Here is a 12,657-nt window from a genome sequence, read left to right on the forward strand (position 1 = left end):
GTTAGAGAAATATAAGAAATATTGGGATAGTATGAATGGTTTGATGGGAGTTGCAACTATACTTGATCCTAGGTATAAAATGGCTCTAATTCGATTTTATATTGCAAAGGTATTTGATAAATATGAGTATGATAGAGAGGTTAGTAGAATTAGCAATCTATTAAGGAGATTAGTTGATGAATATGAGTCTAGGAGTGAGAATAATCAAAGTAAGAGGCAACTACCTTCCAATTTAGCAAGTGGTGGGAGTTCCTGTGATGATGTTGATATGGAAGAGTTTGCACAATTTCTAGAGCGAGACAAAAATCAAACTTATGAAAAATCTGATTTGGACAAGTATTTGGAAAATGCTAACATACCACTTGAAGATAACTTTGATATTTTAAATTGGTGGAAAACAAATGGAAGCACATATCCCGTTCTTCAACAAGTAGCACGGGATATTTTGAGTATTCCTATTTCTACAGTTCCATCCGAATCAGCTTTTAGCACAAGTGGTAGAGTTCTTGATCCTTATCGTAGTCGACTACTACCTCAAGCCGTTGAAGCTTTAATGTGTTCTCAAAATTGGATTTGGGCTGCCCTCAAAAGTAAGCATTAATCCTATCAATATTGTGTAATTTTTATGCATTGATAAATTTCGGTTATAAAAACATTTGTGTTTGCAGATTGTGGAGAATTCAAGGACAAGGATTTTGCTAAAATTGTTGAAGAGTTGGAAGAAGAATGCGAGATGAAATTTGATAGTGATGAAATTATTCTGGATTGATTTACTTTAGATGATTTTGAGTTGATGTTGAAACTTGAAATACTTTTGTTTTAGACATGTATATTTGTTTGAAACTTTGATTATGTGTTCGTTTGGGACTTCGGATATATGTTTGTTTGAATAGAGACTTTGGATATGTGTTTTTCTTTGAGACTTTGGAGTTTGGATATGTATTATGGGTTTTAAGGCCCAAATAATTGAAAATAAATATGTGACATAGATGGGTATTAAGCGGGGATTTGACGAGTGGTGGGACGGGTAGAATGGGTATTAGACGGGGATGGATACCCAGATGGGGATGGGGATGGGGATGGTATTAGGTACAAACCCATCGGGGTGGGGACGGGGAAAAAAATTATACCCGCCGCGGGGATGGGGATGGGGATGGGGATTGATTTACCAGATGGGGATGGGGATGGTAACGCCAATACCCGCCCCGCCCCGTTTGCATCCCTAAGCTACAAGCATTAGACAATTGTACACAATTGTTACGGTCGTACTCTGCTCTTCCCCCAATGCAAAACAAAAGAAGCTCCAATACCTGTCATGTCAAGCTATGATCCCCCTGCTGCTCCACATATAGTCAGATGTGTCATAGCAGGAACATCATAGAGAGTCATGAGCAAACAAAAGCAAACACATACACGTCAGTAATTAATAAACTTATAACAATTAGAGTCATTGAACAGAACTATAGACAACGATCCAGTATGGCAATAACGAGTCTACTCATCTGTCTAAGCACCTCTATTTACTCCTAATTTCTCCATAAAACTACTAATCTCTCGAAGTATATTCAAGGGTAGTGGATTCTTTCTCTATTCATGGCATAGTGACACGGCCAAGGGCGTTATCGGCCTCCCGGCGCCCATGGCAAAGTATGAGCTCATGCCCCCTCCAGCTGATCCTTTCGGGTCCTACCTTCGGGAAAAACTAACACACTGGGGTACTAAACCAGTGAAGAGGCCACCATATTGGGGTTTGCAAGGCCCGCATGGTAACACCTCGGTCAAGGGGCGTTATCGGCCTCCCGGCGCCCAATTACCCAAGAATGCTCATACCCCCCTTACGGTGGTCCCGTCGAACCTCACCTATGGGACTATTAAATCAACCGGACATAATTCAGTTGAGTCACGCCAACTAATCATACATCAAGGCTCAATATGTAGGAAATCACTTCGATACCACACACAACCATGGTGCGTTCTCAACTATTTTAGAAATCTGTTCTCATAGTCTCCTAATGTTTTCATTCTACTTGCCTATATCACTATTATGACTATACGCTAGCATAGTTCACTTTCTGGCGTTCTATAATTCTAATGCAATGCATATAATCATGAAATATGGATAATACTTTGAGGCAATGAATATGATAATTAATCACTACGTGTACGTACCTGCGAGCGTCGCTGCACGACCACAAGTTACAAAAAAAATCAACCAACTAAGGGTCTACTTTCCTCTTATAAACAGGGAACCTATACAAGTTAGGAATAGAACTTATAAGTTCTCTTAACTACTTTGTCATACCATCTAGAAACCAAGGTAACCACTATCATCCATTCACGACAAGTTTTCAATTACTTCTAGCACGTACGCATCTCATTCACACCAAGCAGAATCGTCAATTCAACAATAACACATGTTTTTCCATCGACAAAGAATAAAAGGATTATGTTAACTGTTTGAATATACCAACTAACTTTGAGTTATAACGGTCCACATCATCTTAATATAAAACGACGATTCACACTTAATGTTGATGTAGTGCTAATATGACGACAAGGACGAATCTTACAGTTATCACATCGCAATATCATTCATTATATTCTCCAAGGCTAGAAAGAACTAAAATCAAGACATCATACAAGTAACTTTAAAAATTCTTAACAGTTGACACTATGTTCATGGCTCATTATAATTATGTATTTATGATTTCAATAACAACCTAATAAGGTATTAGTAACTCTCACAATTAAATTACTAACAATTAGCAACTACTACTCCAATTTAACAACCAAAACCATTTCTATAGTCAACTATAATCAAAATCATTACTAATTGCCACAACAATAATCAACCAAGTCTTAAAACTACTTATAAGATTATTGAATAAATCATCACACCACCAAAGTCGCATACAAACACACACACTACTAGTAATCACATCTCTAATTAAAACCCTAATCATTTCATGTTCAAGGATAATTCTTTTAACTATTACCCATATAGAATTCAACGAGACTAATACAAAATCAACACACAACACATGAATATGGTTGATTCTAATTAGAAATAGTAAATTAATCAATTTGAAAAGTGAGAGATGGCTTAGAATGGGTGAAACTAGAAAATGGGTAAAGAGGTTGGTGGTTCTTGTGGTGGTGGCGTGACTCAAGGTCTTGGTGGTGGAGGAAGGCTGCGCGGAGCCGGTAGGGAAGCAAACCTGCACCCGTCTGCTGTTGTGATGCGCACTACAGCAGCCTGCTGCTGGGGCTGTTCGTAGAAGTGAGGAGGAGGGCTGAGTGCTGCTTGTGGTGGTTGTGGGAGGCTACCCGCTGCTACTCCTGGGGTGGTGACTGTTCCGTAGCGAGGGAGAGGGGAGAGAAAGGAGAAGAAGGAGGGAAGGAGGAGAAGAGAGGAATTATGGCTACATGAGCATTTAGGGTTTTCACGGGTTTTATACTCATTATTGCTATAATAATAATAATAATAATAATAATAATAATAATAATAATAATAATAATAATAATAATAATAATAATAATAATAGTAATAACAGTAATAATAATAATAATAATAATAATAATTATAATAATAATAATAATAATAATAATAATAATAATAATAATAATAATAATAATTATTATTATTATTATTATTATTATTATTATGTTTACTTATTTATTTATTTATTTTTATCTCGATGTATTTTCTTGCGAGACCCAACAAAGAGACTCACCTTCGTGGGCTCAGACATTTTAATAAAATAGTCATTTTGATTCGAACCTTTTTATTTGAGAAATCGTAACTATATTTTTAATATATATATATATATATATATATATATATATATATATATATATATATATATATATATATATATATATATATATATATATATATATATATATATATATATATATATATATATATATATATATATATATATATATATATATATATATATATATATATATATATATATATATATATATATATATATATATATATATATATATATATATATATATATATATATATATATATATATATATATATATATATATATATATATATATATATATATATATAAGTTCACATTTAAATCCGTATATGAAAGAAATTTATTAAAACTAATTCGGAAATAATTAAATATAATTGTAAAATCTTTAAAAACTATTAAAATATTAAATAATTACATCCTTAAAATCTCGGGGTGTTACAGACTACCCCCCTTAAAAGGAGTTTCGTCCCCGAAACTAGCGCAACCAAAGTACTAATCGTGGAAATTTATATTTCTAATAACTTAAGAAGGTGTCTTAATGATTTTAAGCCTAAGGAATTAATTCAAAGATTGTGACCTTATTGACACTATTATACTCACTCTGTCCAAATATTCATACGTATTTCGTTTCAAGCATTCATAATCATTTAAATTAACTCAACACCCAATTGAAACATGTAAATGTCACACAATTAACTTAACATAATCAATCAAAAGCATGTAAAAATCATACGATTGACTCGACACGATCAATCAAAAGCATGCAAATTTGTAATAGGTTGGTATCATAGGCGGAATTCTATCACATTCTACCCCCCTTAAGGACTTAGTTATGACCCCGTAACTTACTAACCTCAGGAAAAAGGTGTGGATATTTCTCACGCATGGAATCCTCAGTTTCCCACGTTGTCTCCTGTTTGCGCTGGTTAGCCCATAGAACTTTCACCATCTTTATATCTTTTTTCCTCGTACTACGCACCTTAGAATCTAAGATCTTGATAGGTTTCTCTTCATAAGATAAATTCTCATCAAGGTCTAAGGGCTCAGGGTCTAGCACATGAGATTTATCGGAAACATATCTCTTCAATTGCGAAATGTGAAACACATCATGGACCTTACCCAACTCATTGGGTAATGCTAGTCTGTAAGCGACCTTTCCTACCTTCTCTGTGACCTCATAAGGTCCAATAAACTTTGGGCTCAACTTCCCCCTCTTGCCAAACCTCATGACTCCCTTCATCAGTGAAACTCTCAATAACACGTAATCCCCTACGGCAAACTCATCAGGTCTCCTCCTAAGATTTGCGTAGGACTTTTGTCGATCCTGGGCCGCTTTAAGTCTTTCTCAAATCATTTTTACTTGATCAGTCATCTCCTCTAACATAGCCGGTCCTAGAGTGACAGATTCACTGAAATCGTCCCAACATACGGGATTACGACAACGACGACCGTACAAAGCTTCAAAAGGTGCCATCTGAATGCTTGCCTGGTAACTATTATTGTATGAAAATTCCAGCATGTCTAGGCACTCATCCCAAGATCCTTGCCTATCCAAAGCTACCGCTCGCAACATATCTTCAAGTGTCCTATTCGTGCATTCAGTTTGCTCATCAGTAGCCGGGTGAAAAGATGTGCTCCTAAGAAGTTCTGTACCCAAAGCTTTCTGAAATGCTTCCCAAAATTTCGACACGTATCTAGTGTCACGATCAAACACTATAGATCTAGGGACACTGTGGTATCGTACCACATTCTTAAGGTAAGCTCGAGCCAACTGATCCATATCCCACTGATTATTCATTGGAATGAACTTAGCACTCTTGGTGAGTCTATCCACGATCACCCATAACGTATCATTTCCTGACCTAGTCCTCGGTAAACCCAAAACAAAATCCATGGATATGTCATCCCATTTCCATACAGGAATATCCAAAGGTTGGAGTAACCCTGCAGGCCTCTTATGCTCGCTCTTTACCTTCTGGCAGGTCAAACACCTGGAAATAAACTCAGCAATATCTCTTTTCATCCCAGACCACCAAAATGTCTGCTTCAAGTCTTGATACATTTTATCTCCTCCCGAATGGATAGAGTACTTTGAGCTATGAGCCTCTGTCAAGATCTTATCCTTAAGCTCTGTGGAAGTAGAAGGTACACACCATCGACCCTTATATCGAATGCTACCATCCTCGAATATCATGAATCCTTCAGATTTCCCTTCTTTAACTTGCTCTCTCGTTTTCTCCAATAAGGACTCACTCACTTGCTTTGTTAAAATTTCCTCAAAAATTGAAGGTCGGATGGATAAGGCTGCTAATCAAGACTCTAGCTCCCCATGCTGTACAATCTCAAGGTTCAATCTTTCCATGTCTCTCTGCAACTCTCTAGGAACAGTCAAGGAAGCTAAGAAATGACTGGTCTTTCTACTCAAAGCATCAGCGACCACATTGGCCTTACCCTCATAGTAATTGAATTCCACGTCATAGTCGTTAATCAACTCTAGCCACCTTCGTTGTCTCATGTTCAAATTTTATTTTGTATACAAGTATCACAAGCTTTGATGGTCAGTATAAATTTTTCACTTCACTCCATACAAATAATGTGTCCAAATCTTCAGAGCAAAGACAATGGCTACTAGTTCTAGGTCATGAGTCGGATAATTGACTTCATGCGGTTTAAGTTGTCTTGATGCATAAGCAATAACCTTTCGATCTTGCATCAACACACACCCTAACCCATTTTTCGAGGCATCACTAAACACAAGATATTCAGACGTGCTGTCTGGAAGGGTTAAAATCGGTGCAGTAGTCAATCTCTCCTTTAATGTTCGAAAGGCTCCCTTACACTCCTTAGTCCAATCAAACTTCTTGTCTTTCTTCATCAAATTAGTCATCGGTCGGGCAATCTTCGAGAAATCCTTCACAAATCTTCTATAGTAACCAGCCAAACCCAAAAAACTTCGAATCTCGGTCACATTTTTCGATGTAGGCCAATCCCTCACTGCCTCAATCTTAGCTGGATCCACGGTAACTCCCTCCTTGGATACAAAATGCCCCAAAAAAGATACTTTTTCAAGCCAAAACTCACACTTAGAAAATTTGGCATACAATTGATTCTCCCGAAGTATCTGCAACACTTGCCTCACATGTTGCTCGTGCTCTCCCTCATCCTTTGAATACACCAAGATATCATCAATGAAGACCACGACGAACTTATCGAGGCATGTACTAAATACCCGATTCATCAAACACATGAATGCTGCTGGTGCATTTGTCAGCCCAAATGGCATCACTGTAAACTCAAAATGCCCATTGCGAGTCCTAAAGGCCGTCTTGGGTACATCTCTCTTCGCTATTCTCAATTGATGATAGCCAGCCCTTAAGTCAATCTTCGAAAATATTCCAGCTCCCTGAGGTCAAACAGGTCATCAATTCTCGGTAGAGGGTATTTTTTCTTCACAGTAACCTTGTTCAAGTCACGGTAATCTATGCATAGTCTCATACTCCCATCCTTCTTGCGAACAAACAACACAGGTGCCCCCCAAGGCGAAACACTCGGTCGTATGTACCCTTTCTCCAACAACTCTTCTACTTGCTTTCTCAATTCTTCCATCTCTAGTGGTGCCATCCTATAAGGCGCTTTGGATATGGGTCCCGCCCCCGGTACTAAGTCTATGGTAAATTCAAAGTCCCGAGTAGGTGGCATTCCCGGTATTTCGTCTGGGAAGACATCCATAAACTCGTTTACGACGGGAATGGTCTCAAGAGCCACAACCTTATCCTCTATTCTTTGAACGTGACATAAGTAACAAGGTAATCCCTGCCTCAGCAATCTCTTCATTCTCAAGGAAGATACAATATTAGCCCGTAACCCCGAAGTGCCCTTGTTATACTTTATCCTTTTTCCCTTAGGTCCCACGAGCCTCACTTCTTGTTTGTCGCACTCAATTTCTGCCTTGAAACGACCTAACCAATCCATCCCAAGAATGATGTCTAAGTCATTCATGTCGAGCTCATAAAAGTTACTAGGGAAAACAACTTCTCCTATGGTTAAAGGAACTCCTTTATATAACCTAGTACATTGGAATAACTCCCCCGATGGAATCGCTACTACATTAGAGGTGGATTCAGGGTTCTTTAATCCTAACTTCTCGATCTTTGATGTGCATACAAAAGAATCAGATGCCCCAGTATCAAACAATACTTTAACAGGTATAGAATTCACAAGGAACGTACCTGTCACCACATCCCTCGCCGACTCTGTCTCCTTATTGTTGATAGCTGTCAACCTCCCCATAGTTGGATGAGTTACAGTCGTACTGACTCCTCCATTTCCATTCCAAGTGTTGTTCCCATTAAGCTCTCCAGGCTTAAAGCTACTTTGAGATGTGCGATTTCCATTCCAATACCTCTGGTGGTTCAGCTTCCTACCACTGTGGTCGTTCCCATCCTTTTTATTTCTAAAATTCCCCGGTCTGGAGCTTTATTGCCCATTATGTTGTTGAACTGGATGTCCATGCTTTGCGAAGCACTCATACTCTCGGTGTCCCAGCTTGCCACAGTATTTGCATTCTACCAAATTCCCACTACAGTCTTTCCCCGGGTGATTGTTGGGACACTTAGAGCAAAAGAAGACTCTCTCCTTGCCATGACGATCCTTGATCACCTTCCGATCACTGGCACCTCCCAGCTAAGGCTTACCATTTCTCCCATTTTCGAGGTGTTGGTCATTGAAGCTTCAATGTCTCTTGCTGTGGTGAAAACTAGGTTGTTGATGAAAATTCTCCTTCCTCTTTTCCCCACTAGGGGCTGCCCCACTACTAGTCTCGGGCCCCTTTCCCTTATCCAACTTAAGCAAGCTTCCGACTTGAGCAGCTCTCTGATACATTGCATCCAATGTGGTGTACCTGTCGCTATCAATGTGAACTTGCGCCTGATTCACTAATCCCAATTCGAATCTTTGCATCTTCTTTTCTTCGGTGGAAACGTCATCAGAGAAGTATTGGACATATTCCACGAATTTCTTATAGTATTCATCCACGGACATCTCCCCCATCTCAAGCCTGGCAAATTCATTGGACTTCTGCTTCCTGATATGCGGTGGGTAAAACTTTTCTCGAATCATCGTCTTGAAATCCTTCCAACTTAGCGGATTATTGGGATCACTCATTACACTATCTCTTGCATTCGACCACCAATAATCTGCCTCTTCTTGAAGGTAGAATGCAGCCTGGTCTACCCTCAAGTGCTCTGGGCATTGCACCACGTTGAACAGCTTGTCAAATTCTCGTAACCAACTTTCCAAAGCTGCAGGTTCCCCAGTCCCTGAGTACGTAGGAGGTTTATTCTGAGAGATTCTCTTGCTCATAGAGGAAGCTGTCTCTACGGTCGGCTTGGACTTTGACCTCCTTTCCTCAGCCAGTTCCATAACCAGCTCACTTAGTGCCTTGTTAAAAGAGCGTTGTCTCAAACGTTTGCTCAATAGAGGAGGCATTTCCTGTCATCATCACATCCAACACGAATATAAGTTTATTTCTCCATCAATGCCAAAAACACGAATATAAGTTTATTTGCTCTGATACCAAATGTGATAGAATTTCGCGCGTTTGCATGCATTTCTCCTCTATGATACCAACCTATTACAAATTTGCATGCTTTTGATTGATTGTGTCGAGTCAATCGTATGATTTTTACATGCTTTTGATTGATTATGTTAAGTTAATTGTGTGACATTTACATGTTTCGATTGGGTGTTGAGTTAATTTAAATGATTATGAATGCTCGAAACGAAATACGTATGAATATTTTGACAGAGTGAGTATAATAGTGTCAATAAGGTCAGAATCTTTGAGTTAATTCCTTAGGCTTAAAATCATTAAGACACCTTCTTGAGTTATTAGAAATGTAAATTTCCACGATTAGTACTTTGGTTGCGCTAGGTTCGGGGACGAAACTCCTTTTAAGGGGGGTAGTCTGTAACACCCCGAGATTTTAAGGACGTAATTATATAATATTTTAATAGTTTTTACAGATTTTACAATTATATTTAATTATTTCCGAATTAGTTTTAATAAATTTCTTTCATATACGGATTTAAATGTTAACATATATAGATATATATATATATATATATATATATATATATATATATATATATATATATATATATATATGTATATATATATATATATATATATATATATATGTATATATATATATATGTATATATATATATATATATATATATATATATATATATGTATATATATATATATATATATATATATATATATATATATATATATATATATATATATATATATATATATATATATATATATATATATATATATATATATATATATATATATATATATATATATGTATATATATATATATATATATATATATATGTATATATATATATATATGTATATATATATATATATATGTATATATATATATATATATATATATATATATATATATATATATATATATATATATATATATATATATATATATATATATATATATATATATATATATATATATATATATATATATATATATATATATATATATATATATATATATATATATATATATATATATATATATATATATATATATATATATATATGTGTGTGTGTGTGTGTGTGTGTGTGTGTGTGTGTGTATATATATATATATATATATATATATATATATATTAAAAATATAGTTACGATTTCTCAAATAAAGAGGTTCGAATAAAAATGACTATTTTATTAAAATGTCTTAGCCCACGAAGGTGAGTCTCTTAGTTGGGTCTCGCATGAAAATACATCGAGATAAAAATAAATAAATAAATAAATAAACATAAAAATAATAATAATAATAATAATAATAATAATAATAATAATAATAATAAGGAAAAATTACCCTGAATAATACGAACTTTCACTGATTTTCCTACAATAATACGAACTTTCAATTAACCATGAATAATACGAACTTTGATACTTGTTTCCCGCTGGCATAATTTACCTGTTGTTAACCTAGAGAAACGGTAAAATGTGATTTTCTTCTTCATTTGCTGCATCAGTAGGTTGGTTATTTCGACAGCCATAATCTAAACTTGCTCATCTTCCTCAATTGCTCTCTCTCCTCTTCCAATTTAATTACTTCTTCCAACATCTAATTTTTTTTTTCCCTTTTCATTATAATCTCTAAATTAATTTGTTATTTAACATGTATTCTCCTCCGTCATCATCTCAATCTAGAACTTCAATTGCAAAAGGAATTCCTTTATGTAAACATGGTGTTCATGCTAAATTACAAGTAGTCAAAAATGGAGCAAGGGTTGGTGAGAGGTTTTACGGATGTGCATTTTGGCCAGTAAGTTTATTTTTTTAGTAGCTTTGTTTTGTTTTATGTTATTTTTGAATTTGTTTATCAATTAGGATTTCTTGATTTTGTTTGAAATGTAGGCACAAGATTGCAAATTTTTTAAGTGGGAAAAAGATGTAGAGTATACAAGTGAAATTTCTTCTTGTTTGGAAGAAGAGAAAGCTATGTTGATTGGCAAAATAAGGAAATTGAAGGCTAAGAATGCGAAGTTGAAAGAAAGCGAAGCTATGTTGAAATTGAAAGTTGTTGAATATGTAAACGCACATAAAGCGTTAAGTTTTGTACTTGTTGCATCATGTGTTTTATTTGTATTGTTCTTATTTATGTCAAGCTAAGTTTAAGAATTTGGTCATGTAATGGAACTTTATGTATTGAAAATCCAATGTTTTTGATAATTTTCAATAATTACCTTTACATACATAAGCATTTGTTACACACAAAAGAGCTAAAACCCTTACATACATAATTTTCAATGATGTTTTTGAACAATGCCGTAATCCGTAGATTATACCATAATCGTAACTTGATACATACAAAAAAGATATGTTTTCCAAAAGAGCAGCAAAATGACACTTTACTATTACAACATCAATTCTTTGTTGTCGATGCTTGGGTTGATATTATTTCAGAAGAGTTCTTCTTAGGCTTTCCCCTTTTAGCATTACTCACACCACTCCTTCCGCTTGCACTACCAGTCCTACCCCCTCTACTCCCTTCTCCAGCTCTAATTGTCCTGTTGCCTTTACCTAAAGAACTCGGTTGTGCAGACACGTTGTGATGGGATAACTCTGGTGTGTTCGTTGCGACATCAACAATCTTTTTCGGTCTTCCTCTTCTTCTTTTCAATGGAGGTGGTTGCTCAACCGCTTTACCCTTATCCAGACATTTCCTTTTGTTATGTCCAACCGTATTGCAAATGCCACATGTCATTTGAACCCCGTGTCTTGAGAGCTTTCCCGGTTTTTTAGGATCTTCATGCGGATCCTTAATTCTGTTTTTTCGTGGTCTACCCGGACCAATCTTAATTGGAGGAGGATCGATCGGTTTGTCAATTTTAGGCCAATACCTCTCACCAATACAAGGATTGATGCTTCCTTCATAGGCTCTCAAATAAGCCTGTCTAGTGTAGCACTGATCAACAAATGACTCAACCTCCTTGTGCAAGTAAAAAATAGATGCAACTGCATGACAACATGGAATCCCTCTTAAATCCCATTTCTTGCAAGTACAAGTTCTATTTTCAATATCAACCTCTAAAACATCCATACAATAGGCTACTTGGAAACGCGTTGATGTTGAAGGAATGACAGTGCACTTAGCTGCTTCTTTCTTCTCTGAGTCTAACAATTTTTGTACTTTGGGACATAACAAACCCTTCCACTTCTTCAATGCCTCTTCCTTTTTATTTGCCATCCTCTTCATTAGCATTGTTCTAATTTCTTCAAGCATATCTATTAAATGATGGGATCTAGCATTCATGATGTAATTATTAA

General features: G+C 35.8%; 2 protein-coding genes across 2 annotated transcripts; one reads left to right on the forward strand and one right to left on the reverse strand.

Annotated features, from left to right (window-relative positions):
• Positions 1-4,329: 4,329 nt before the first annotated feature.
• Positions 4,330-5,007, reverse strand: LOC130823274 (uncharacterized). The gene is made up of 2 exons (XM_057687899.1): positions 4,633-5,007; positions 4,330-4,380 (listed from the first exon to the last, which is right to left on the reverse strand). The coding sequence occupies exons 1-2, from the start codon at positions 5,005-5,007 to the stop codon at positions 4,330-4,332; spliced, it is 426 nt and encodes a 141-aa protein (XP_057543882.1).
• Positions 5,008-10,875: 5,868 nt separating this feature from the next.
• Positions 10,876-11,499, forward strand: LOC130823276 (uncharacterized). The gene is made up of 2 exons (XM_057687900.1): positions 10,876-11,152; positions 11,245-11,499. Exons 1-2 carry the CDS (start codon positions 11,006-11,008, stop codon positions 11,497-11,499), a joined length of 402 nt encoding a protein of 133 aa, XP_057543883.1. The 5' UTR covers positions 10,876-11,005.
• The last annotated feature ends 1,158 nt before the right edge of the window (positions 11,500-12,657 follow it).

Source organism: Amaranthus tricolor, chromosome 9, assembly GCF_026212465.1.
Source record: "Amaranthus tricolor cultivar Red isolate AtriRed21 chromosome 9, ASM2621246v1, whole genome shotgun sequence".
NCBI classification, from domain to species: domain Eukaryota; kingdom Viridiplantae; phylum Streptophyta; class Magnoliopsida; order Caryophyllales; family Amaranthaceae; genus Amaranthus; species Amaranthus tricolor.

Coding starts and splice junctions, on each gene's coding strand:
- LOC130823274 (XM_057687899.1), bottom strand. CDS start 5,007: ATGAGGTTTGGCAAGAGGGGGAAGTTGAGCCCAAAGTTTATTGGACCT. Junction 4,381..4,632: donor ATCCACACCTTTTTCCTGAG/GTTAGTAAGTTA, acceptor ATATTTGGACAG/AGTGAGTATAATAGTGTCAA.
- LOC130823276 (XM_057687900.1), top strand. CDS start 11,006: ATGTATTCTCCTCCGTCATCATCTCAATCTAGAACTTCAATTGCAAAA. Junction 11,153..11,244: donor ACGGATGTGCATTTTGGCCA/GTAAGTTTATTT, acceptor TTTGAAATGTAG/GCACAAGATTGCAAATTTTT.